This window comes from Gorilla gorilla, chromosome 2 (genome assembly GCF_029281585.2).
Source record: "Gorilla gorilla gorilla isolate KB3781 chromosome 2, NHGRI_mGorGor1-v2.1_pri, whole genome shotgun sequence".
Classification (NCBI taxonomy): Eukaryota; Metazoa; Chordata; class Mammalia; order Primates; family Hominidae; genus Gorilla; species Gorilla gorilla.
Genome location: NC_086017.1, coordinates 196586814 through 196613809, shown reverse-complemented (window position 1 = coordinate 196613809; position 26996 = coordinate 196586814). Strand labels below are relative to the sequence as shown.

At 45.1% G+C, this 26996-nt stretch overlaps 3 protein-coding genes and 1 long non-coding RNA gene across 9 annotated transcripts in view; 2 read left to right on the top strand and 2 right to left on the bottom strand.

Annotated features, from left to right (window-relative positions):
• LIPH (lipase H) overlaps positions 1-4868 on the top strand; it is a 50652-nt gene extending 45784 nt beyond the window's left edge. Inside the window, exons 11-12 of one of the 2 annotated variants that reach the window (XM_055382031.2) lie at positions 1402-1575; positions 4222-4868. In XM_055382031.2, coding sequence (XP_055238006.2) covers positions 1402-1575; positions 4222-4309 — 262 coding nt within the window. In that variant the 3' untranslated portion in view covers positions 4310-4868. The remainder of the gene's footprint in view (positions 1-1401; positions 1576-4221) is intronic. The other variant, XM_004038149.4, reaches the window with a different exon arrangement.
• LOC129532479 (uncharacterized) overlaps positions 1-10351 on the bottom strand; it is a 23334-nt gene extending 12983 nt beyond the window's left edge. Inside the window, exons 1-3 of the long non-coding RNA XR_008678252.2 lie at positions 9556-10351; positions 3067-9382; positions 1164-1253 (exon numbers count right to left, since the gene is read on the bottom strand). This is a non-coding gene — a long non-coding RNA (uncharacterized lncRNA). The remainder of the gene's footprint in view (positions 1-1163; positions 1254-3066; positions 9383-9555) is intronic.
• Positions 10261-26686, top strand: TMEM41A (transmembrane protein 41A). 2 transcript variants are annotated; one of them, XR_010133019.1, is made up of 9 exons: positions 10293-10483; positions 12350-12503; positions 14016-14177; positions 14570-14708; positions 17574-18904; positions 19146-19405; positions 20312-20383; positions 25961-26056; positions 26213-26686. XR_010133019.1 is itself a non-coding variant. In XM_019023672.4 (5 exons), exons 1-5 carry the CDS (start codon positions 10365-10367, stop codon positions 17792-17794), a joined length of 795 nt encoding a protein of 264 aa, XP_018879217.1. In that variant the 5' UTR covers positions 10261-10364; the 3' UTR covers positions 17795-19731. The 2 variants fall into 2 exon arrangements, 1 of the variants encoding a protein (XP_018879217.1); XM_019023672.4 differs by lacking the exons at positions 20312-20383; positions 25961-26056; positions 26213-26686 and having other exon boundaries at positions 10261-10483; positions 17574-19731.
• MAP3K13 (mitogen-activated protein kinase kinase kinase 13) overlaps positions 26542-26996 on the bottom strand; it is a 198227-nt gene continuing 197772 nt past the window's right edge. For all 4 annotated transcript variants that reach the window (XM_055382029.2, XM_063704440.1, XM_019023671.4 and 1 more), the window contains one exon: positions 26542-26996. In XM_055382029.2, coding sequence (XP_055238004.2) covers positions 26895-26996 — 102 coding nt within the window. In that variant the 3' untranslated portion in view covers positions 26542-26894.

Sequence of the window (26996 nt, the reverse complement as noted above, 5' to 3'; positions counted from 1 at the left end):
CCCAAAGTGCTGGGATTATAGGCATGAGCCACCGTGCCCGGCTTCCATCACTGTTTAAAACACTTACTAACTTTCTGGCACACGGGTTTCCAGGATCACTTTGCACGCTTCCTGCCCCAGCCATGGAATCAACCATTTCTCCAAGGAGCCCTGGTTTCTTTCAGTAGAGATGGTGTTAAGAAAACAAAATCTGGGCACCTCTTAGATTAGTTTTATTTGTGGCACTTCTGTACTCCATGGGACTTAGACATGATCCCAGCGGGGTGACAGATACCTCGTCACGATTACCCCATTCCCAAAGTAAGGATTAATGTTGGGTAGGCTCGGTGGCTCATGCCTGTAATTCCAGCACCTTGGGAGGCTGAGGCAGGTGGATCACCTGAGGTCGGGAGTTCAAGACCAGCCTGGCCAATATGGTGAAACCCTGTCTCCATTAAAAATACAAAAATTAGCCAGGAGGGGTGGCAGGTGCCTGTAATCCCAGCTACTCGGGAGGCTGAGGCAGGAAGATCACTTGAACCCAGGAGGCAGAGGTTGCAGTGAACCGAGATCACACCACTGCACTCCAGCCTGGGCAACAAGAGCAAGAATCCATCTCAAAAAAAAAAAAAAAGGATTTATGTCTAGAGCAAGCCTTCTGTTCCCAAAGCCAGGGGCTCCGTGGTTCTTCCACCTCCCCAGAAAGACAGTGACTGAGCTGAACCTCTCCAGTGATATACCTTACCTTCAATTTGGTTTTCCACCTATAGAAAACATCTCTATACACTTGGATAACAGTATCAGACTCTGGATTTGCCTCTTTTAAGGTTCATTTTGAGAGGGAGAACTAAAAAAAATACATGCTACAGCGCAATTCAATTAGCATCTAGTTTGGCTAAAGATATACTTAGGCATCTAGGGATGCAGTTTAATGGAAAGATCATAACTTTGAACTCAGCCAGAAGTGGGTTGGAATCTCTTCACTGCTACATATAAGGCCTGTCACCTGGGGAGCTTGATCTCTGTAAGCATCTATTTCTGTCTATTAAATGAGGAGAATAATGCCCCCCTTGCGGAATGTTTTGGGGAGTTGGAGAGATGAGTCGAGAGACAAGGACATCATCTGGTGTGTACTAGGCAGTCATTAGCATCATACCTCTCTAATGTCATTTTGGGTCACTTACATAGCCCTTTGGAGTCAGCAGACTTTGCCCATCAAAGTTGACTAGTTCTTGGGAGGTTACTACACTCCAGCCTGGGCAACAGTGTGAACCCTGTCTCAGAAAAAAAAAAAAAAAAAGTCAGCTGGTGCAGGCTATGGGGTGAAACAGTTACCAGCTTACCAGTGACTTGCAGGCTTCAAAACTGCTTTCTCTCATTAGCAGTCTTTATCCATTTTTCAGTATTACTTCTTCCTTCCAGTGAACCCACCACATTTCAGAAATATCACCAAGTGAGTCTACTTGCAAGATTTAATCAAGATCTGGATAAAGTGGCTGCAATTTCCTTGATGTTCTCTACAGGATCTCTAATAGGCCCAAGGTACAAGCTCAGGATTCTCCGAATGAAGTTAAGGTCCCTTTCCCATCCGGAGAGGTGAGCTGAGGGTACGGTTTGACAAAACGCTGTTTTCCAAAGATGTTGCTGGATCCTGTCCAATCTGCTTGGTCTGATGTTTTAATAAGACTCTATTATTCACAATGAGGGACATGATGGGTTTTCCAAAAATAGTTTTTATTATAAACAAGTAGCCCAGGCCAAGTGTAGTTATAGGCTCAAGCCTATAATCTCAGCACTTTGGGAGGCCAAGCTGGGAGGATTGCTTCAGCTCAGGAGTTCTAGCCAGCCTGGGCAACGTATGGAGACCCTGTCTCTACAAAAAAAGAAAAAAAAAAACAACCCAAAACAGGAAGCAAGTGGCCCAGCCCACCTGCATTTGATGGTACATGCCTGTAATCCCACTACTCAGGAGGCTGAGGTGAGAGGATCACTTGAGCCCAGGAGTTGAAGTCCAGCCTGGGCAACATAGCAAGATTCTATCTCAAAATAAAAACAAAAAATTAAATAAAAAATTTTAAAAATAAAAACAGATAGCCCAGTAATCCAAGAAAATTATACTGCATGTACTTAAAGGTAGATAAGGTAGATGGCCTAGTAATCCAAGGAAATAATGTTGTTATATGCTTAGAACTATACAGTTCTTCCCTAACTACCACACTGCTTGTAAGCTGGTAATTTGTTGTAGAAAAGAAAGCTTTGGATAATTTGGCAAGCTGATTAAACAGAGCCTAGTATAAAAAAAGGTACAGAAAATTGGAACATTTTATTCCCTTGACCACAGGCATGTCCACCACACCCAGCTAATTTTTTGTATTTGTGATTTTGTATTTTTAGTAGAAAAAAATATTTTTGTATTTTTAGTTTCACCATGTTGGCCAGGCTGGTCTTGAACTCCTGGCCTCAAGTATCCGCCCGCCTTGGTCTCCCAAATTGCTGAGATTACAGGCAGGAGCCACTGTACCCTTGACAGTACAAAAGTATTATATTGAATTTCTTAAATTTGATAATGGCACTGAAAATGTCCTTGTTCTTAGGAAATATACAATGAAGCATTAAGGAGTAAACAATCTATTCTCAATTGTGCCAGAAAAAATAAACAATGTATGTCTGGGGAGAGAAAGAGAGAGAAACAGAGAAAGAGGGCGAGAAGGAGAGAAAGAATTATTATTTCTTAAGTACAGAGCTGTGTTGACATGTATGTTTTGTGACAAATGCCAGTCTACCATATAGTCCTAGCATCTAACCTGTGGACAGAGAGGGAGACAGGGGATGATGTGAGCAGTTAGTACTTTGTGAATTCCTTTTTCTTAAAAGTTTAGAGACTGAACACGGTGGCTCATGCCTGTAATCCCAGCACCTTGGGAGGCCAAAGTGGGCGGATCACCTGAGGTCAGGAGTTCTAGACCAGCCTGGCCAATGTGGTGAAACCCCATCTCTACCAAAAATATAAAAAATTAGCTGGGCAGTGGTGGTGTGCACCTGTAATCCCAGCTACTCGGGAGGCTGAGGCAGGAAAATTGCTCGTACCTGGGAGGCGGAAGTTGCGGTGAGCCGAGATCGCACCACTGCACTCCAGCCTGGGTGACAGAGTGAGACCCTGTCTCAAAAAAAAAGAAAACAAAAAAAGAAAGTTTAGGGTACCTTAAAACATTTAATAGTACAAGTTTCTCCTAAGAGGATAGTCATTACATCCTAAAACTTTTTAATACTTTTTTTGCCCTGAATATCAGACAATATATGTTTATTTGACAAAATCTAGAAAGTACAGAAATTGTTAGGAAACAGAAAAATATCACCCATATTGTCATTATTCAGAGGCAACCACTGTTAATATTTATTGTTATTTCTATATAATCTTCCTTTCTTTTATTGTTTTTAAAGCTAAAGTTATATGGTAAATACAATTTTACATCTTTCTTTCTTTTTTGGTACGGAGTCTCGCTCTGTCACCCAGGCTGGAGTACAGTAGTAGTGCGATCTTGGCTCACTGCAACCTCCACCTCCTGGGTTCAAGCAATTCTCCTGCTTCAGCCTCCGAAGTAGCTGGGATTACAGGCACACGTGACCACGCCCAGCTAATTTTTTGTATTTTTAGTAGAGACAGTGTTTCACCATGTTGGTCAGGCTGGTCTCCAACTCCTGGCCTCAGGTGATCCACCTGCCTTGGCCTCCCAAAGTGCTGGGATTACAAGCATGAACCACCGTGCCTGGCCATATATCTTGCTTTCTCCTTGGTGTTTTACTTACCATAAGCATTTTCTTTCTTTTTTTTTCTGAGACAGAGTCTCATTCTGTCACCCAGGCTAGAGTGCAATGGCGTGATCTCAGCTCACTGCAACCTCCACCTCCTGGGCTCTAGTACTGCCTTAGCCTCCTGAGTAGCTGGAACCACAGACACGCACTACCATGCCCAGCTAATTTTTGTATTTTTAGTAGAGACGGGGTGTAGCCATGTTGGCCAGGCTGGTCTTGAACTCCTGGCCTCAAGTATCCGCCCGCCTCGGCCTCTTAAAGTGCTGGGTGGGATTACAGGCGTGAGTCACCGCGCCTGGCCACCGTAAGTGTTCTCTATATTAAAAACAATTGCTAAATAATTTTGTATCTTAAGGATATAATATTATTTACTAGACCATTGCATTTTTATAAATTCATTGACAAGGATATTTTGTCTTATTTTCCCAGGCCTCAGCTGTGTCGGTATGATCTTGTCCTGATAGAAAACGTTGAAACAGTCTTCCAACCTATTTTTTGCCCAGAGTTGCAGTTGTAACTGTTGCCAGGACACATGGCCATCAATAATAGAAAGAAAGCTACAACCACAGGCTGTTTGAAAACTTCACCTCACCTTTTCTGCAAGGCAGAAAAAGTATGAAAAAAACCAAGGCTTTTTTCAGTAGCGTCCTATGGATGTCACATCGTACATCAAACAACCTTGTGATTATAAAACGATCCTGGGAAGGGAGCCCCTAACTAGGGCAAGTCAGAAATAGCCAGGCTCGCAGCAGCCCAGCGCTGTGTCTGCTGTGTCCTGGGGCCTCGTTTGTTCTGACCTGTCAATTCTGCTGCCTGTCATGCGGGTGGTTCTGCCCATCGCGGCTGCGGGTCAAGCATCTTCAAGGGAAGGACGGACTGGAGGCCTCACCGTGGACTCAACTCTGCATTCTCCGTGTCACATTCCTCCAGTTCCCACACGTAGAAGGGAACGAAACTGACGTCTACCTCATGGGGCTGCTGTGTGGGTTTGGGAGGCAAATATCTATGAAGGGTTTTTTGAAATCCCATAGGTGCCACATCTATGAGATGTTTGATAAATGTGAATATGCTTTTACATTTGGGCTTATCTAATTTGCAATAAGAGAGCCTCTCTCTATCAACACCAGCTTCTCTCTCGGGCTGTTTGCTCAGGGAAGGCAAGAAAGCCACATGCTGGCCCTCTGCCTTCTCTAAAGTGCTGTTGAAGCATGGAGGAGCTGGAGGAGATGGGGATGGACTGACAGCTAAGAGTGCGGCTGCTGGGACTAGATAGTGGATGAAGAAAGAAGGACACCTCAAGTGTCCTCCAAAGAATGGAGGAATCACCTCCATTCTGACCTAGACATCAACACACTTAACAATGTTATTTCTAAAGTCCTAAACTTAGAACCTCCTACCCTTGGACCCCTGCCCCTTGCTCTCATTCCTATAGAACTCCATCATAGCTAAGGAGACTTTGGATGCAAGGGACAGGAATCCGCTCACACCCCAATTTAATAGGTTATTGAGAGAGAGAGAGGACTTGTGGAAACCCAGGAAGAGGTGATCCACCAAATCTCAGGAAGGGCAGGGATGGGGCAGCCCTAGAGCCTTCAGCAACAAGAGTTCGTGGGCCTTTATTAACCCTAGTGCTCTGCCATGGATCTCTTTGACTGAGCTCAGCTCCCTTCATGGGGCAGCCTCATTGGGTTCTTGGCCACTCACTGACTAGGTGGCCCAATTCCAAAGTCCAGGGACAGGAAACAGCCCTTGGCTCCTCCTCCTGAGGAAGACATCTATCCAGTTCCAATCAGTCATGGTTGGGGTGGGGGTGGGGAAGCAAAATCACATGGACTTCAGAGCTACTCTTTTCAAGTGCTCTAGGCAAGTCTGATTAAGCCAGAAAAGGTTGGCTGCTCTTCACAAAGAGGCACAGTAAATGCCAGGCTAACTCACTCCCACAGGAACCTCTTACCTGTTCTTTTCTCCCACCTGTTTCCCAATCCAGCATGTGCCTGGGAAAGGACTGCAGTTGACAGAGGATTGCAGCTGTCCTTTGTCAGACTGTGTGGGCCTGTGCTGTAAATGAGTGGCCTCGATGGGGGCTGCTGCAGCCTGCGGGAGGTGCACTGGGTGGTTAGAGTCAGCTCTGCAGGTACTGGGTTGGGGGCCAGGAGGGTTGGGAATGCTGAGATTGGGGAAACACAGTCCAGGGCTTCTTCCCTAGGCAGACAGGTTGAGTGAGAAGAATGACAACATGAGTCCAGGGGGCAGGTCAGAGGAAGCAAGCAGATGCTCCAGTTGTGAGCCTGTAGCAAAGAAGGTTAGCACCACCCAAAATAGCTCCGTCAAAGGTCCCTTATCGCCTCGTGTTGGCCAGTTGCCATGACCCTCAGGTTTCCCTGCTGGGTTTCTCCATGGACTCTGACACTTGCCCCAGTTGCTTTCCTAACAGTCTTTCTCGGGCTCTCAGGACATTTCTTTTTTTCTGTTTCTCATCTCACAAATGAAAGAGTGCATCTTGTTCTCTTTCACTGTTTCCACCATTTCCTTACCAGGCTCCTGATTTCAGTCTTCTTTCTCAAAAGGGTAGTGCATGGTAAGACATTTGGGCTCTGCTGTTTGCGAGGTGTGTGACCTCTGTTGCTCTGTTGACTTCATTCTTCCGAAGCTTCATTTTCCCAGGCTATAAATGTGGGACTGTTAAGAGTTCCTACTTTAGACTGGGCATGGTGGCTGAAGCCTGTAATCTCAGCACTTTGTGGGGCCAAGGCAGGAGGAACACCACAGGCCAGAAGTTCAAGACTAGCCTGGGCAACATAGTAATACCCTGTCCCTCAAAAAAGAGTTCCTACTTAATGAGGGTTGTTATATGGAATAAATAAATATATAATAGAATAAATAAATAAATAAATAAATAAATAAATAAATTGACAAGGCAAAACTTATTCCACTTCAGCAAAGCAAGTGTCAATATTCTACTTACGGATGAGTGGATGAACACATGTTCAGATGAAATCACTTGTGCAAAGTGATTTCACTTTTACTTTTAAAAGTGTAAAAGGCTTAGTATGGGCCAGGTGCGGTGGCTCATGCCTGTAATCCCAGCACTTTGGGAGACTGAGGCGGGCAGATCCTGAGGTCAGGAGATCAAGACCATCCTGACTAACACGATGAAATGCTGTCTCTACTAAAAATACAAAAAATTAGCTGGGCGTGGTGGCCCACACCTGTAGTCCCAGCTACTTGGGAGGCTGAGGCAGGAGAATCGCTTGAACCCAAGAAGAGGAGGTTGCAGTGAGCCGAGATTGCACCACTGCACTCCAGCCGGGGCAACAGAGTGAGACTCCATCTCAAAAAAATAAAAATGCTTAGTATGGGGTCTGGAGTGTACTAAGTACTCAGTGAAAGTCAGCTGCTGTTACTTTCCCTCTCTTGTGGTTTCTAGGAGACCTTCTCCCCTGCCCTCATTTCAACTGTCTCCTGTAGAATGACCTCCAAATCTGAATGTTCGGTCCGAGCTCCAGAGTGTCACCTGCATGTCGAATGGCAGTGAAGGGCAGAGGAAAAAGCATGGCCTCACGTGATGGCAGACAAAGGCTTGTTCCTGTTCAGCACTAACAGCTGTAAACTTTGCACAAGTGATTTCATCTGTACATGTGTTCATCCACTCATCCATAAGTAGAATATTGACACTCGCTTTGCTGAAGTGGAATAAGTTTTGCCTTGTCTATTTCATCCATGGCACTTACCATGCTCTAGAATGACATCTTTCCATGCTCTTCCCCAGCTGAAATGAAAGTGAGGTCCTTGCCAGCAGGAGCCTTGCCTCCTTTCTCCTCACTCTATTCCTTGCCCCAGCAGTCTCCTAGCACAGGCTCAGTAACATCAGTTCCTCATTCACTTTCTCTCCTCCTATATCCCTTTGACTTCTCAAGGTCAGTATGTACCAAACCAAACCAGTAATCATTGTCTTCACTAGACCTGACCCATGAATTTAACAAACAATTATTAAGTGCCAGCGTTAAGGGTTGAGACAGAAAGAAGATAGTTGAGACATTGTCTCATTGATGGAAATGTTCACTGTCTACTAGGGAGATGGATAATGACACTGGAATATGTATTTGCGACAGGATTAGAGACATTTCTCAGCGGGCCCCAAGCATAGAGAAAGAATGCTTCTGACTATAGGGGTTGGAAAAGCCCTCTCAGAGAAGGTGATAATTATCCTGGGTCCTGATGAAAGAGTAGAAATTTGCCAGGCAGAGAAGATTGACAGATGGCTAGAAGAGTGGTGTGATGGGGCATGAACTAACATGGTGTGTTCAGCTGGAATGGAGGGCTGACACCATTTTCCCCCATTTTCTTAAGTGGAAATTTGACACATACACAAGAATAGAAAAAAAAAATAGTTTAACACCCAAATAGTATAAAACACCCAGGTGATCACCCAGCTTCAACAACTATCAGCTCATGGACAATCTTGTTCTACCTACATGCTTACTCACTAAACCCCCATACCATTATTTTGACACAAATCTCAGACATTGAATAATTTCATTTGTAAATAATTTTTGGTTCTACATGCTATAACAATTCTGTGAAAAAAAATTTTAAATAAATAAATACTTTGGTATCTTAAAAAGTTAAAGTATATCCTCTTTTTGTCCTTAAAAAGGAGTGATACATAGCATACTCTAACACTGCAACTTGTTTGTTTTATTTGTATCTTAGCCATCTATCTGGTGACCACACTGTATCAGGATATGTAGAATTGCTTTCCTCTTTTAGGAGGCTACCTAGTATTCCATTTGTGAATAGTTAACCTAGCAAGTCACCAGCTGATGGGCATTTAGGTTGTTCCCAATCTCCTAACATAAAAACAAAGCTGAGAGAATACCCTTAAATATACATCTTTGCTACCTATGGGGATTCTTGGATGTGGAATTAAATTCCAGTACATTCTTGGATGTAGGTTACATTCTTGGATGTAGAATTGCTGAGATCTTGTGCACATGGATTCTGAAAGGTGCTCCCTATTTGGCCCAACAGGTGCTTTAAATGATATGACAAGGATGCTTTCTGTCTGTTGTCCAGGCTTTTGACACTTTGGAGTTCTCTTTCTGTCCCTTCCTTCGTTTACTCAGTGACATATCATACCAATTCAACTACCCCCAGCCTCCTCCCTCCATGTCCACTGCTGTGGTCCTCAGTCAGGCCTGAGTGCTTTCTTTCTTTCTTTTTTGAGACAAAATTTCGCTCTTGTCGCCAAGGCTGGAGTGCAGTGGTGCAATGTCGGGAAAGTAACTGCAACCTCTGCCTTCCAGGTTCAAGCGATTCTCGTGCCTCAGCCTCCTGAGTAGCTGGGATTACAGGCACATGCCATCATGCTCGGCTAATTATTGTATTTTTAGTACAGACGGGGTTTCACCATGTTGGACAGGCTGGTCTCAAACTCCTGACATCAAGTGATCCACCCGCCTCGGCCTCCCAAAATCCTCGGATTACAGGCGTAAGCCACCACGCCCAGCCAGGCCGGCGTACTTTCTTATCAGGACAGTTGCGGCTATCAAGTCAGCACGTATTCTAATCATCTGCCAAAGCGAACATCCTAAAACAGGAACGAAATCATTCTCTTACTTAAACACCTCTGTTGGTGTCTCATCTACATTATTAAAAATCTAACTCCTTAGCCTGCCTTCAGTGCACTCTTGTTTGTCCCCAGATTCTCACTTATTTCTCATATACCTTAGGCTTCACTGAAACTGGATTCTGGTGCCTTACCTGGGACCTTGTTCACCCATTCCCTTCTTTTTCTGCTTGAAGAAAAGTGTTGCTCATCCTTGAAGGTAAACTTAAACTCCATGTCGTCCATAAAGCCACACAGTGTAAGAGCCACTGGTTTTGGACTCAGGTTGACTTGGATTCTTATACTGTCTCTCTTTTGGGAGGATGTCATTTAATTCTTCTGAAACTCAGAGTTTTCATCTGTTAGAGAAAGACAAAAATACCTACCTTGGAGGATGATTGTGAGGCTCAGGGATGACGGGAATATAGTAGGAGCTGAATTAAAAGCAATTCTGATTATTTCCGTGGTCACTATTGCCGCCCCACCGCACTTGATTGCAGCCCCTGGTGCTACACCAGCTACATCTGCTTTGTGTGACAGCAGGTTGTGGACAAGACTGCCTTGATCTCTAGACTGCAAGCTCGCTGTGGGCCGGGCTCACGATTCACCCCCGGATCTCCCAGCCCTGGCACCGAGCCGGCACTGGGGGCGCGCCATGCCTGCAGAATAAGTGGGGAAAGCGACAGGGATAAACGTAGAAAAACAAGCACAGACAGACGGAGAGAGGGCAGACTGGGAGGCAGGTTTTTCCCGGAGTCTCCACCGAAGAACAGAGAGGGCGGAGTCAGAATCGGGGGCGGGGGCCTGGCTCAGGAGGTGGGGCCTGGTCCGGAGGCGGGTCTTGGCGCGGACCCCTCCCTGGTCCGTCAGTGAACGTGCTCCGCGGGCTCAGTCCGCCCGCCGCTGCGTCCCGGAGTGCAAGTGAGCTTCTCGGCTGCCCCGTGGGCCGGGGTGCGGAGCCGACATGCGCCCGCTGCTCGGCCTCCTTCTGGTCTTCGCCGGCTGCACCTTCGCCTTGTACTTGCTGTCGACGCGACTGCCCCGCGGGCGGAGACTGGGCTCCACCGAGGAGGCTGGAGGCAGGTGCGTGGCGGGAATCCGGGTTCGGGTCAGAGGAAGGGAACCGGGTCCGAGGACCGGGGCTGGGAATCGGAGATTCGGAGATTCGGGTTCCGGTATCGGAGGCGTTGGGAATTGAGGTTCACTTACCGGACTGGAATCCGGGTCTGGTATCCGGGCCCGCGTCCGCACGGTCTCGGACAGGCGGGTGGATGGGAGCCCGGCTCCGGGCCTGACTGGGACCTGTGTGGTGCTGGCTGCAGGGTGTGCAGGGCGTCACGCCGCGGGGCCTTTGGTTGGGTGGATTTGCCGAGGGAGACGCGGCGCTGAGCCTGCTCGCGCCGTTGCTTTCCCAGTCCCAGCCCTGGGCCCCATTTCCAGCCCACCTTCGCCCCCGTGCGGGCCCCCAGCCTCTTCAAGTCCACTTTCAACTGCCTCTCCTCCTCCCCACCCCACTTACGTCAGGTCTGCCCTTGAGACTTTAGACATTAGATCTTCAGGAGAAATGTTGCATAGACAACTTTAAATTATTCACGAATTAATTATCGACTCTACCTGTCTTTCTGGTTGTCTCTACTTTTACCTTTTTTTTTTTTTTTTTTCTGAGACGGAGTCTTGCTCTGTCACCCAGGCTGGAGTACAGTGGCGCGATCTCGGCTCACTTTAACGTGCTCCTCCCGGGTTCAAGCGATTCACCTGCCTCAGTTTCCCAAGTAATTGGGACTACAGGCGCGCGCCACCACGGCCGGCTAATTTTTGTAGTTTTAGTAGGGACGCGGGGGGGGGGGGGTCCCGTCATGTTGGCCAGGCTGGTCTCGAACTCCTGACCTCAGGTAATCCGCCTGCCTCAGCCTCCCAAAGTGTTGGGATTACAGGCGTGAGCCATCGCGCCTGGCCTCCTTTTCCCCTTCTAATGAACGACTGGTCGAGGCAGGAGGCAGAGCAATACTTACCTGGCCGGTTTTTGTGAGTGCTGCATACTCTTTATAAAGTGCATGGAAGTGTGCCTAGTACAGCATTGCGTGGTTAAGGGAATTACTGATATTTGACTGTTAAGGCAGCTGTTTTCAGTTACTGTATTCTTTTGCTGTAGCTAAGAAGGCTCTGCTGTGGGTGTCGGACATACCAAGAGAAACTCTCGTGAGAAGTAGGAGGGTTTGCTCATGATTAATCAGTGATGGATTCAAGGACTGTTCAGATGGCAGAGGCAAGGTAGCCTTTATGCTATAACCCTTGGACAGGATTCAAAGTGCATTGAGGACCAGATTAAGAGCAGAGTTAAATAGTAGGCTCTTTGAAAGGGTTCGATTCAAGCCTGACATATTATCAAAAAAGTTACATTTATCCTATGGGATAGATATACTTTCCTGAAGAATCTCTAATTGGCTTTATAGTGAATGCTAAAAAGTCGTTTTACTTGGCACCTCAGGAACAGTTTGAAGTCTGAATTGTTCTTGGTTTGTGGGGGAGGCAGTGTCCTTGAAAGGAAGGCAATTTAGGACATTTAGAACTTGCCTGGAAATGAATCCATTTGCCTCTTAAGAACAGATTCTAAAATCCCAGAGCTAAAGGGGAACTTAATGACTGTTTAGCACCAGCCCCTCATTTTTTAGATAAGGAAACAGACTCAGGGACTAGTCCAAGGACATAAAACAGAAAGTAGCAGGGTTGGGATGCTAACCCAGGTCTCTTGCTTCCAAACTAGGGCTCTCCTGTCTGTCTCTGCAACGTCGTATCAGGTCATCTGTCATTAGGAGTGTATGTGTTCCCAGCAGACCAGATGATGGGCATATTTTTAAACCTACTCTGAAAAGAAGACACAGCGAGTGACTTTCATGGGCAATGGACTGATATGAACTCATGTTTCCATCTGCTTTTCCAAATCCCCAGGTCGCTGTGGTTCCCCTCCGACCTGGCAGAGCTGCGGGAGCTCTCTGAGGTCCTTCGAGAGTACCGGAAGGAGCACCAGGCCTACGTGTTCCTGCTCTTCTGCGGCGCCTACCTCTACAAACAGGGCTTTGCCATCCCCGGCTCCAGCTTCCTGGTCAGTGTCCTGCCCTCCCTCCAACCCTGTTTCCTTATCTGTAAAATTTGGATACTCCCCTGTAACCTCATGGGATTGTTGTGTGGGGATGATTAAAAGTGACAGTGGGTGTATCGGAGCTGGCACACAGTGGCCCTCAGCTCCTACTGAGGGATTGAGCACCGAAGTGGGAGACACTGACAGCTTCCTTTTGTACTGCTTCCCTCTCCCACCCCAGGCTGTTTCTCTCCTCTAGGCTGAGGCTGGACCTGCTCAAACAGTTTCCTTGTCGGAAACTAGAAGAAAAGCAAACATGTCCAAGAGAGGCAGTGGAGGTGTGTGGGGCTCGGGGTCAGGGGCTGACTCCTTGAGGCTGCCCTATGTCTGTCTTCTGTCTTGAACTGATCCCTCTTCAGGGCAGAGAGCCAGCTGCTGCTTGGTGGGGGCTCCACATCCAGACCTGAGGGTGAACCCTGACTCTGCCTGCTGTGCTCTTGGGGAGGATACTTAATCTGTCACCTGTAGAATGGGGCAAGGATGGCATGACTCAGGGATGTAGTGAGGATTACACAGGACATGTAGTCAAGCACTTAACACAGTGCTCAGTGGCTCCCCAGCTTCCCACTTCCAAGGCTTTCTTTTACTTTCTCTCTTGGATCCCATGTTTTGTCAGGATGATGTCTACCAACCAAAATGCATTTAGGAAGTATTGGTTCACTTTTCCCTTTTTCTTAAACCAAGATGTCTTCAAATGTCGGCTAGAGCTCTGGTCAACATGGAACCCCGGTATTAGCATACTGCATAGATGTAATTCCAGCAAAAAGCAAAGAAACAAGACATCTTACATAGCTTGTGTGGTCTTACTAAGGGAAAATTCATGGTTTGTGTTCATCTTTTGAAATAGTAAAAATAACTCATGAGTTTCATTTCTACTTTCTTGGAGCCCCAGTCATTGCAGAATCTACCACAGCCACAGATCCCATTTCATTCTCTCCTGTCCCCTGAGGCTTTTATCCTTATCCTCATTTTCAAGGTGAAGAGACTGACGGCAGGTGTAGTTCCCGGCCTTTTCATAATTTTTCATTCACCTCTTTAAATGGCAATTGGGACCTGGGGCAGTGGCTCACGCCTGTAATCCTAGCACTTTGGGAGGCTGAGGTGGGAGGATCACTTGAGTCCGGGAGTTTGAAACCAGCCTGGGCAACACAGTGAGACCCCATCTCTACAAAAAATTTTAAAAAGTAGGTGAATGTGGTGGTGTGTGCCTACAGTCCTAGCTGCTTGGGAGGCTGAGGCAGGAGGATCGCTTGAGTCCAGGAGTTCGAGGATGCAGTGAGCTATGATCATGTCACCGTACTCCAGCCTGGGTGACAGAGCGAGATCCTGTTTCTTAAAAATAAATAAATAACGCAATTGGGTTTTAGCTGGAAAAAAGCAGTGAAGGAGGAGGGAACCTACGACTCTCAGGCTCCAAGATGATGTGCCTGGTAGCTGCCAGATGTTCACATGCCTGAGGGTTTGTTTTATTTGCAGAATGTTTTAGCTGGTGCCTTGTTTGGGCCATGGCTGGGGCTTCTGCTGTGCTGTGTGTTGACCTCGGTGGGTGCCACATGCTGCTACCTGCTCTCCAGTATTTTTGGCAAACAGTTGGTGGTGTCCTACTTTCCTGATAAAGTGGCCCTGCTGCAGAGAAAGGTAAGGGGAGGGGTCACATCTGAGAGCTGGGACCCCAGAGAGTCACTACGTGCATGACCTTGAGAGAAGCGAGTGGCAGGGATTTCCCACAGTACTCTTCCACGCTGTCTCAGGAGGTCCTAGGGGTTCTTTTGATGTCTTCAGGAGACATAGACCTGGGATCAAATCCCAGCTCCATCATTACCAGTTCTGTGACTTTGGGCAAGTTCTTGATTTCTCTGATCCTCAGCATGTCTATTTTAAAATGAGGAAAACAGTCTTTCCCTGGAGGGTTGTTGGAACAATTGGGAACAGATTATGTAAAGTGTCTAGAACAGTGCCTGGCACCAGCAGGTTTTCAACACCTGGAGACCCTTTCTGCTTCTTAACAGCTTTCTTCTCTTTGGCTACAGGTGGAGGAGAACAGAAACAGCTTGTTTTTTTTCTTATTGTTTTTGAGACTTTTCCCCATGACACCAAACTGGTTCTTGAACCTCTCGGCCCCAATTCTGAACATTCCCATCGTGCAGTTCTTCTTCTCAGTTCTTATCGGTAAGATGCTAGTGGGGTAGGTTTGAGTCTTCAGAGCTGTCACGTTGGGGGTCTGCCCTGGGTTATTGGCCACGTGAGCACGTGCCTGCTTCTGAGAACACAGGCTCACAAAGTGTGACTTCAAGCCTTATGATCTAAAGAAATGATTCCTGATTTCAGATCTGCTCAGGCTTCAACATGAAAACCCATAAAAATACTTTTGGACTAAATAAAGATTGTCCATTGCATGGCTGTATGCACTAGGCACTGGGATTAGAAGAGATGGTCTGTGTAAAGTATACAAATTGGCCCATAGTAAGTACTCAGTAAATGCTAGAAGGAAGAGCAGGGTTGGAATGAGGGTGTGTGTCCATGAGTTTTGAGTGGGGACAGAAGAAAGGAGCAGAGCAAGGGACTTCCTGTCTGGTTTTTGGCCCCTGTTTTGATTAAGTTCTGCCTTAGGAATTGCTGGCATCAGTGTGGTTCCTTCCTGCCTTTTGACAATTGCACAACCTGCAGCAAGCTACTTACCCTCAGTGGACCACCTGGCTAGGAATAGAGCAGTGTTTCTCAAAGTGTGGGCTTTGGACCACCTTTATCAGATTGTTAGGGTCAGGGGGCTTGTTGAGAATCTAGATTTGGGGCCTACTCCAGACCTACTGAATCAGAATCTTGGGAGTGGAATCTGGGAATATGCATTTTAATCCAGTTCCTAGTCAGTCATTTTCAAACTGCAAACCCAGTCGTTCTCAAACTGCAAACCTATTAAGAATCGCCTGCAAACCTATTAAAAATCACTTGGAGGCCGGGCTGAGTGGCTCACACCTGTAATCCCAGCACTTTGGGAGGTTGAGGCGGGTGGATCACTTGAGGTTGGGAGTTCAAGACCAGCCTGGCCAACATGGTGAAAACCCCATCTCTACTAAAAATACAAAAATTAGCCTGACGTGGTAGTGTGCGTCTGTAATTCAACTACTTGGGAGGCTGAGGCAGGAGAATGGCTTGAACCTGGGAGGCGGAGGTTGCAGTAAGCTGAGAGGATGACACTTCACTCCAGCCTGGGTGACAGAGTGAGGCTCCATCTCAAAAAAAAAAAAGCAAAAAAACAAAAACAAACAAAACAACAAAACATCACCTGTGGAGATTTTAATCCCTAAGCTAAGGCTACACCACACATCAACTAAATCATCTCTGGGGTAGGACTCAGGGATCAGGATCTTTTAACGTTTTCCAGGTGATGCAAGTAGTTAGTCCCTAAAAGGGATTCCGCTGGATCCTGAGTTTTGCAGTCTACTGAATTAGACGATATCTAAAGTTTCTCCTTGCCTTTGACAATTATATGACCTGCAGCGAGCTACTTAGTCTGAACGGGCCACTCATCCAGATAAGGGGCTGGGACTAGAGCAGTGTTTCTTGAAGTATGGGCCTTGGACCACCTTTATCAGAGTGGTAAAGTGCTAACATGCTATAAAATCCGTGTTTGCTACTTTCTCCATACTGGAAGAAAACCACCCTCCTTAAGCCTAAGGCAAGGATCTCTTTCTCTTAAACCTCCCTTAGATCCTAGAGGGAAAGACGATTCAGGGCTTCTAGGTCAAACAGAGCAAATCTGTGGTTGAGCAGCTGCTATTAATAGGAGATACCTGAGAGAAATGGAGATCTTAAATAGAAGCAAGATCTACCACAGCCAATTTTGGTCATATTGGCTTTCAGACAAAGTGCCTCAGGCCCTCAGCTAGTGGGGGTTTGCTGCTTCTAATTACCTAGGTGGCATGAGGCTTGGCAAGATTCTGGAGACCAGGCTTCCTGTCCTCTGTCTCACAAGCTGTGTGACCCTGAGGGGTCTGGGATCTTCATCTCCTGTATACTTCCTCTCCTATAGAAGAGAAATGGACTATCAGAGTGTTCCAAACCAATCAGAATCTCAGGGTGGGAGTGGAGAAGGGGCTTTTAAAATACAGGTTCCTGGGCACTACCCCAGAACCAAGTAACCAGAATTTCTGGGGTGGAGCCCAAGGATGTGGTTTTTAACAATGTCACCAGCTGATTGTTCTGCAGCCAGCCTGTTCAGCCAGCCAGACTTTTGGAATCCAGTGGATTTGATGACATCTTTGAGACAGTGCAGAATGTGAATAGTACTTCTTTTAAAAAACTGTTTGTCAACAATGGCACTTCTCTCTTTACTTTGGCTGTTGGGTACTCAGAACCAAATTTGGGGCCCACTTTTGGCAAACAGGTGAACCTTATGCATTTTTTTACTAACTGTACTCCCTGATGTCTTGTATTCTTCTGCACGCATTTTGCTTTTCCTATTTAAAATTTTATTTATTTATTTATTTTTGAGACAGAGTCTAGCTCTATCGCCTGGGCTGAAGTGCAGTGGTAAGATCTTGGCTCACTGCCACCTCTGCCTCCCAGGTTCCAGTGATTCTCCTGCCTCAGCCTCCCGAGTAGCTAGGATTACAGGCACATACCACCACACCCGGCTAATTTTTGTGTTTTTAGTAGAGACGGGGTTTCACCATGTTGGCCAGGCTGATCTCGAACTCCTGACCTCAGGTGATCCACCTCGGCCTCCCAAAGTGCTGGGATTACAAGCATAAGCCACCATTCCTGGCCCTATTTTAAAATTATCTTATAGTAACATGTATTATTTGTGTAAATATCTCAAGTTCTTTTGTTGAACAAGACAGGCATATATGGGAAGTGAGGAAAGGAGGGAAAATAATAGAAAAGAAGGAAAGAAGGGAAAGAGTTAATATGTGTAAGGGTCAAGAGTCAAGCAAAAAAAAAACTGTAGTCACTGTTCCTGGTGACATTCTGAATTATTATTTTCTTAATTTTGCTGCTGCTTGTAACAGGCGCTTTTTCCTTTTCTTCTTCCAGGTTTGATCCCATATAATTTCATCTGTGTGCAGACAGGCTCCATCCTGTCAACCCTAACTTCTCTGGATGCTCTTTTCTCCTGGGACACTGTCTTTAAGCTGTTGGCCATTGCCATGGTGGCATTAATTCCTGGAACCCTCATTAAAAAATTTAGTCAGAAACATCTGCAATTGAATGAAACAAGCACTGCTAATCATATACACAGTAGAAAAGACACATGATCTGGACTTTCTGTTTGCCACGTCCCTGGACTCAGTTGCTTATCTGTGTAATGGATGTGGCCCTCTAAAGCCCCTCACTGTTTTTGATTGCCTTCTATAGGTGATGTGGACACTGTGCATCAATGTGCAGTGTCTTGTCAGAAAGGACACTCTGCTCTTGAAGGTGTATTACATCAGGTTTTCAAACCAGCCCTGGTGTAGCAGACACTGCAACGGATGCCTCCTAGAAAATGCTGTTTGTGGCCGGGTGCGGTGGCTCACGCCTGTAATCCCAGCACTTTGGGAGGCCGAGGCGGGTGGTTCACGAGGTCAGGAGTTCAAGACCAGCCTGGCCAAGATGGTGAAATCCTGTCTCTAATAAAAATACAAAAATTAGCCAGGCGTGGTGGCAGGCACCTGTAATCCCAGCTACTCGGGAGGCTGAGGCAGGAGAATTGCTTGAACCAAGGTGGCAGAGGTTGCAGTAAGCCAAGATCACACCACTGCACTCCAGCCTGGGTGATAGAGTGAGACACTGTCTCGACAAAAAAAAAAAGAAAGAAAAAAAGAAAATGCTGTTTGTATTTTGTGGTCTAATAAGGAGCTCGGGATAGCCTGTTGTATTTGCCTCATGCCAGCCCCTGAGCTGCCTTGGGAGAAGATGCTGATTGTCCTTGTCCAGAGTACTGCTTTTGCAGAGTGACAGGCTGCTGGGACAGACGTCCTCCTGTTGCATCTTTGTGGATGTTTAGTACCGATGATGACACGGGAACCCACATCACTGACACTGCTCTTCATCTTCTGTTAGTCTCTTGAAGAGCATTTCTTTTGTACTTCTTTGCTGATGACCTACCTCTTCATAAGCCAAGTGAAACAAGTTGACGAACTGCCTAGGACTTCCACGTGTTGCTCACATACATGATGATTTCTGTCACGCTCTTGTGTTCAGACACGCTGACGTTACCATGTATGTCAAACCTCCTTATGATCGCATGTCCTGGCAGTTAAGCTGATTGCAAACAGACTATTAAATATGAATGGAGCAAACGCTGTATGTCATGGATATGTTCTGGAGAAATTCTTACCCAGCTGGATGGGGCAGGGCCCTTGACTCACCTGAATCATGACCAGGCAAGCATTTTATCTGTCCTTTCTGCAGGAATCCGTTCTGTGTCATGCTAGGAGAATGGGTTCAGTATATGGGGCCATCAGGCAGTATACCCTCTGAATGTCTTTCATTTTTTTATTTGCTTAGAGTAACTAAACAATTGTATCTTTTAATTTGTCTTTTAATTCAAAGAGGAAAGCTTGGCTTCTGATAACTTTGTTGTGTTGTATCTTAATGGCCTATAGCTGTCATTACTTCCTGTAGCTGCAGTACAGAATTGTTACAGACCTGGATTAATGCTTCCAAAGACAGAAGGACCTTGGCACCTAAACTGACCAGCCCTGTGATCCTGCACCCCACAGGAGTAACTCATCAGGACTTACCAGACTGCTGCTTTTGGGCATCATCTGCTGGGTTGATGATTTGGTTTGGCCAAGAGTCTTGCCAAGACTTTAATCTATGCCTCTTGTTCTACATGAATTCTTGGGAATTACTCACGTTCCATAGGAAGAGTGCATCCCCAGGTGATGGTTTTTGGTTATGGTATGATCCTTTCACACCAAGGATTTCATTGTTTAAAACGTGTTTCTTTAAAAGAAGCCTTGATAACGAGAGTGGGGGAAGGAGGCAGCAGACTTTGAAGACTGTGGCCTTTGGTGTTCTGGAGTAGGGGGAGGGAAGGAGAAACATGTTTTCCACATCATCGCAAGTGTGTGCCCTTTGCCCCTTTTCAGGATCCTTAGAATTGCCTCCCTCCCTCCACCCCGACAATTTTGCAATAATGTGCCTTATCAGTTGTTAGTTTACAGGCAAAGCAATTTCCCAAATAAATGGATGTAAGTGTTCTGTGTGGTGCTTGTTTGAACATGTTGCTAACTTTCAACTACCTTTGCCAGTGGGAATTAGGATTGGCTGAAAATTGGACAGTCCAAAATGGTGTTTTAAGCTTTCCACTCTCAATGCTTCTTACCAAAATAATTTCTCAGAAGCCAGATTTTCATCTTCATTTTCTCTCTCTGCTCCCTGTATAGTGGGGTCAGTAGTAACTTGAGTAGCTACCAGATGGGCAGCAGGAAAGCATAGGGAAGAAGCAGAGTGCCAGTCTAGCTTTTACAGAATACTCAAGAAGAGGCTGTCACCAAATAAAATGATGATTGCCCCTTTCTTTCGTGGCTGTGTCAAATACAAGAATCACAGAAACTAGCTTTCTCCATTACCTGCTTTTTGTGGCTGCAGGAAACCCAGTCATGGAAAGTCTTCCTTTCCCTCAAGTTCTGACAAATGCTGAGATTATTAAGGCAGCTCTCAGGGCACAAACAGTACATTTAGAAAAAGACAGGACTAGAAAACAGTGAAGTACACTTTTTGTTTAATTCCATGCATTTGTTTGCTTTGATAGTCATTCTTGTTCCCATTGCCGTTCAATACAGAGAGGGAGCCGGCATCAGAAAACAACACTGGGAGCTGGGGACTGACAGTACAGGAGACCAGAGGGGAGCCAGGTAAGGAGGTTCATTTGGAGACTTAACCACAAAAGAGAAATTCATTTGCTCCAAGTCGATAGGAGCTCAAATTACTGTAATAAAGCGTCAAAGAGGGTCTTCGCGCTTCCAGAGTCTGGGAAGTGGTCACTCTGAAGGTGAAGAGCCACTGGGGTGATATGGGCAAGATGGGACATCTTCCTAATAGCTTGCACATGCTGGCTGGGGTTCCCTTGGCCTGCAGTCACTGGAGGACCCTGTCCACCTGGTCACTGGACAGCAGCCTGGGGCTGGGAGCCAGCGATCCCTGAGTGCTGTGAAGTGGCTCTGGAGAGCAGACCTGGGATGCTGCCGGGAGCTTCCTTACAGTGGCCTTGCCATCTGCTTAGGGCTCTGCTCTGTGAAGTCCTGCGATCGTACCCTGGCCACATGACAGTTAACAAAAGCCTTAACCCACCTCCTGTTTCTCAGAGCAGTGATTTTAGAGCTCCCCTCTTTAGCCACCTGTCCCTGAGAAATGCTCCAGGTTCCACGAGGGTCCTCTGCTTAGCCTAGTTCAGTCCAACTTGAATAGGCTTTTGCAGTATCAGTTGTAACATGCAAACAAGCAGATTAATATGATTCTAATGTGCCAGTCTGTGAGGTTGGTGACACTGGTTGTGTGAGTATCCTAGGATATTTGTCCTGTGAAATCAGCAAAGAAGAAACATTTTGCTGCCTGGAAAGGCACTAAATTCATACTGACAGTACAAGTCAAAGTCTCAAAAAGAATGTCACATTGTTTTGGTACATGAGTCTCACAGAGTCTAAGAAGCAAGTAACTGGGACTTATATTAATTTTCTGTTTATAAAAGGTGAGGGAGGAACATATTCATTCAACAGAATTAAATGATGTGAATGAAGAGACATTTTGGAATGGGATCCATCAGTGATTGGTGTTCCTTCAATTGGAATTGTTGTCCAAAAGGGCAGTGGGTAGAGGCAAGTGGCCTTTCCCCTTTCTGTGGTACCGCCCCTGACAGCCACAGGTGGACACTAGTGCGAGCCTGTCGTTCTGCCATTGTGGCTAACTCAAGCTCAAATGGCAATTCCAATCAAGCGGCAATTGTTGCTCCAAGTGCTATGTTGAGAGGTTCTGAGGCTGTGTCTAGGCTCAGTAGGAAAGATACGATGCTCAATACATAATGCTGGTCTTGGTCTTGGAGGTGGTAGATGATGGTAAGTGGTAGTATAATATTTTGGCTTCTGGCTCAGTGGGAAAACAAAACATAGCACACTCTACTGCAGAGCAGAGCAGGAATTCTATGGATTATAAATATTATGTTCTGGAGAATTCAGTTCCAGGAAGTTCAAGTGGGACTGTTTTAAGAAAAGGAAAAAAAAATTGAGACATGAGGACATTGAAGAAAAAAAGAGTAAATCATTTGATCAAAAAGGATGCATTTATTCTTAAAGGATGCCAATGTTCCACAGTGGGAGAGAGCATTTAAAATAGTCTGGAGGCTGGGCATGGCATCACGTTTGTAATCCCAGTACTTTGGGAGGCCAAAGCAGGAGGATCACTGGAGCCCAGAGTTCGATACCAGCCTGGGCAACACAGGGAGACGCCCATCTCTACAAAAAAAAAAAAAAAAAAATTGTTGTGCATGGTGGCACACACCTGTGGTCCCAGCTACTCAGGAGGCTTAGGTGGGAGGATCACTTGAGCCCAGGAGGTTGAGGCTGCAGTGAGCCATAATCATGCCACTGTACTCCAACCTGGTGACAGAGTGAGATCCTGCACCCTCACCCCCCCCAAAAAAAGTCTGAGTTGGTGCCAGGTAAATCCCAAACCCAAGCACATCTATTACTTAGAAAAGGAGAGGGGAATAATTTAGCATGATGAAGTTCTACAGGAGATGTCCAGTACTTACTAAATCCTACTCAAAATGTCTTTACTTCTAGAAGGATAGATTTGTTTGATGCCAACATTTTAAAATATAGTATCTCAACTTCAAGTAGCTAGATGAAGATGCTAGTTTACAATAGAGCTAGCATCTTCATCTTTCTCAGTAGGAGCTCCCCACCATCTTGCAAACAGGTCTAAACTTAAGTGGTGGTAAGGTCCATTATAATTTCAAAGTAGATGCAGGCTTAGCCCCTCTGCAAAGCAATTTTAAAAGGAACTGTTATCCAGAGGATATGATCTTGAAATAGATGAAAATCAGAACCAAATGCTCATCTGCAACCCAAATTAAAACTCATCATCTTGCAGTCAGTCAAAAACAGACACTAACGGAACATGGACATTCATCCCAAGATGGTGAAACTTTCCATCAATGAAGCAGCTTGAAATCACAGTCTTGTGAGGTTCCTGGAAGCACTGTTGTAACACACTTGTCAGGACTGATGAATTAGCTCATAACTTCCCTGAGCTCTTGATTCAACACTCTTCAGATGACTGTGGAGTCGTTCTCAAAGAAACATACATCAATTTAAGATTTTCCCGGTTATCACAAGGCAGGCAGTGAAGGACCAGGCTGGGCTAGAAAAGGTATTTCCCTTTTTAACCTCCACTAAGGACCTTATTCTCCTCTGAAACCTCTAGTCAATTCTACTTAAAAAAATGTGTTCAATATGGACTTCATTCAACTCTCGACTATACAATGAATGACTGAGATTCAGCCACTACGTACTACCCTAACATACTCATAACAGTTAATCCACATAAGGTGTATGATGACAATAGCGTAACAGATAATCAAGATGAGAATTCAAAAAAACTAATCAAAATTATGAGGTATCAGGGGTAGGTTTTCTAGGAAGACCATCACCGAAAGATGTAAGATACAAGCTGACCCTCATGTTTCTCTGTTGCCACTAAAGGTGGGCAAGAATTGGACAAAAGTGCCAGTGTTTTATGTTGGATAGATAGAAGACATAGAGTTGTAGCATCTCTGTTCCAAGGAATAATGAACCAGAGAGATTTACAGTACAGTGAGATCTGGAGTCAAGAGGATGGAAAATATAGCCTTTCAAGATTTTTTTTTCCAGTCGTTGGTCCTCTAAGTGACCAGGCCTCCTTCTTAAAGTTCTTTAGTCTTGTTCTAGGATGACACCACAGTTAGGCATTTTATGTCATGCCCTACATGTATATACAGCAGTCCTCCCTTATCTCTGGGGGATACATTCCAAGACCCCCAGTGGATGCCTAAAAACTCTGATAGTACCAAACCCTATATATACTATGTTTTTTTTTCTATACTTACATATCTATGATAAAATTTAATTTGTAAATTAGGCACAGCACTCTTGCCCTTTGGGGCTATTATTAATTAAATGGGGTACTTGAACATAAGCACTGCGATACAGTCATCTGATAACCAAGACAGTCGATCTGATCACCAAGACTGCTACTAAGTGACTAACGGATGAGCAGGATGAATATGCTGGACAGAGGGAGGATCGCATCCAGGGCAGCAAGGGGCAAGATCTCATCATGCTCCTCAGAATGCCGTGCAATTAAAATTTATGAATTATTTCTGGAATGTTCCATCAAATATTTTTGGACTGCCGTTGAGCGTAACTGAAACCATGAAAAATGAAGCCATGGGTAAGAGGGGACTACTGTATACCATTTCTCTTTTTAGTCTCCCTGCTACTCCCACTAGGAGAATAAAGGTGGGAGAACAAAGGGGTCTGGCAGGAAGGAGATTGCAAACTATGTTGTCAATTCTTGAAACAAATCCATGAGCCCTGTGCGGAAACCCTCTAGGTCTGTTCCTCTCAGGACATTAAATCATTCTCTTTTTATTTCTAATATAGTCCCATGAATTTATTTCCTAAGAAAGTTTAGAAAGTTTACAGCTTTTTAACTATATGTCCATCCACTATTTGACATCCTGGGGGTCATCGGCCCACCCAGGAGCTTTCATGATCAAGTCAAAATCACAACGTATCCATTGGGCTTCAGGGCAGAACATGCGTCCTCAGATGATTGTTGTACACAGAAAATTAGGGAACACAGCTAAGATCAATACCAGGGAGCTCCCAAATGGGAGTTCCATTTTCATTCCTTCATAAAAATCATAAAATCCATAATAATTCCTGGTTAGCAATAAACACAACCATTGTGCCACATCATAAATCACACCTTCTGATCGACAGAAAATGAGAATGATAATATTATAAAATAAAATAACAATGATAATAATGCCATAACTTAAGATCTTTCGTGTAGTCCAGCTACAGAATTTTTACAAAATGGAATAATTTAATGCAAACAATACTGTTCTTTGTATAAATTAAACATTTTCCTTCATCCTAAAAGCTATAAATCACAGACACTACATTTTAAATCAATATATCAACATAAAGTGTAAACAAATGGATCAAACAAGCAAAAGGAACTCTAAATTCCCTCCTGCCTTTCCTTTTTGGCTGATGCAATCAGTAAAACCCAGAGGAGCGGCAACATTTTCATGTGCATTGGAAATGGTTTAACAGCTGTCTGCAAGTATTTCCTAATGTCCAACATGATGCAGTGTCAAAGAGTCCAGTGAATCTAGAGAGGTTGTTTGACGGTAATCTATCTTGGAGACAGGGACAGGTACTAGGTCAACACCTATTTGTACATAAAATTCTAAAAAAAATTTTCCTTAAGGCCAAGGCACCATGAAGTACCTTGGAATGCTTTTCAGAGCCCATGACCCTGGAGACAGGCAGGACCTCATGCTTTTGGCAATGTAAAAATCTTTCCTATCCCTGCTCAGCATCCCTTGTTCTTTCCACAAATGTTCAAATCCAGTTATTTAAAACTGCATTGATTTGGAGTGAAGTAAAAGATATTTTACAAGTAGCATTGAACAAAAATGCTATTGTGCTGGGAGAGGAGTTGCCTTTTACAAGCTGCTTGTTTTTGCCTTTATTCTGACAGTGGTAGCCAATCATTAAGACTTCTAAGATAGGCCGGGCACAGTGGCTCATGCCTGTAATCCCAGCACTTTGGGAGGCCGAGGCAGGCAGATCACCTGAGGTCAGGAGTTTGAGACAAGCTTGGCCAACATGGTGAAACCCCGTGTCTACTAAAAATACAAAATTAGCCAGGCGTGGTTGCGGGCGCCTGTAATCCCAGCTACTCGGGAGGCTGAGGCAGGAGAATTGCTTGAACCTGGGAGGTGGAGGTTGCAGTGAACCGAGATTGTGCCATTGCACTCTAGCCTGGGCAAAAAGAGCAAAACTCTGTCAAAAAAACAAAAACAAAAACAAAAACAAAAAAAAACCCAACAAACCAAAAAAAAAAAAAAAAGAACTTCTAAGATAGAATGAGTTAGTGAATAAAAACAAAGGGATGGTTTGGGCTCAGACATTGTATAGACACACATACATCCTAGCTGCCTTCAAAGTCTGTTCTCCTGCTTGAATCAATATGACTCAAGTAGACAAGCAACCTGGCTCCAGAGAGGGGTGATTCCATCTTCTCCTCGTAGCTGAACTGAGTGATCCTGAGAATGGAGTTTTATAAATTCCACGTTTGTTTTCCTAACACCACTGTAGATGTTCTTCCTCTCTTACCCTTTTCTCCTCCTCAGTACTGCCCCCCAACCTTTGTTCCTACAGGAAGTGGTCAGCAGGCAGAAAGGAAATGAGCTACAAGGAAATGGCACTTGAGTATGAAAGATCAACACGTTGGGTCAAGGTAGCACATTTGCCAAGGTAATGACAGTGACAGCACTAAAAAGGGACGTATTTGCCAAAAACAAGATTTGACACTATCTGTAAACCTCACTACCAACTGCTGCTTAAACATTTAAAAATGAAACCAGCTTCCACATACACAGGTTTGTTTGTTTGTCTGTTTTTCCCTCCTAGAGGAAGCACACGCCCTTGAAGACGTTGGGTGCAAGTATCTGGTCACCAGACTTTTCTAGGTCATTTCCGTAAGCCACCGGGACAAGCTGGTTGAAGTGAATATGGTCTGTTCACAAGTCGCCTGGAATTGCTTTTCTTTTGCTGTTCTTTGTGTTCTAAAATGTTCAATGTCTTGCTCTGGCTCTTCTTTAGTCACTTATGGCCAAAAGACCTGGTCCCCTGTTCAAGCAGCAATAATACCTCCCGGCCCCACAAATTCCCAAGGATGTTGCTCTTAAATTCCACTTATTTCTTTTTTTCTGTTCTTTCATCTCTTTTTTTTTTTTTTTGCAAGAAGTTATTGTCTCTATCTCATATATAGTTCACTCTTTGCAGTACAAAGTGTTAAAATGTCAAACAAAAATAAATATCGATGTTACAGTAGCTAGAATATTCAATAAAATAGATCCCTGCCATTCTTGATTGAAATGTTCAGTGAGACTTAATTTCATTTGGATATTATTTTCCAGAGATTTGCAAAGTCTCATGTTCCTGTTATTGCAGCTCATTTCTAGGGGGTGGTAAAGATGGGGTAGTCTCTCTTCCCAGACAAAATGCTGGGAGAGAGTGGGATGAGTCTGGGGGTGGGGTGGATCTGAAATGCCAGTATAGTCACGAGATCTTCAGGATGTGTATTCCTTCATTACCAGGTAGCAGAGCTGTAGTGTTTATTGGTCCTAACTGTGGCATCAGAACACTCCCCATCTGAAGAGTCACAGTCCGATTCTTCAAACTGCATGGGGTT

Excerpts from the sequence above, each read along its gene's own strand:
- TMEM41A (XM_019023672.4), top strand. The coding sequence starts at position 10,365 with ATGCGCCCGCTGCTCGGCCTCCTTCTGGTCTTCGCCGGCTGCACCTTC. Across the intron at positions 12,504-14,015 it reads TCCCCGGCTCCAGCTTCCTG|AATGTTTTAGCTGGTGCCTT; the intron begins GTCAGTGTCCTG and ends TTTTATTTGCAG. Across the intron at positions 14,178-14,569 it reads TGGCCCTGCTGCAGAGAAAG|GTGGAGGAGAACAGAAACAG; the intron begins GTAAGGGGAGGG and ends CTTTGGCTACAG.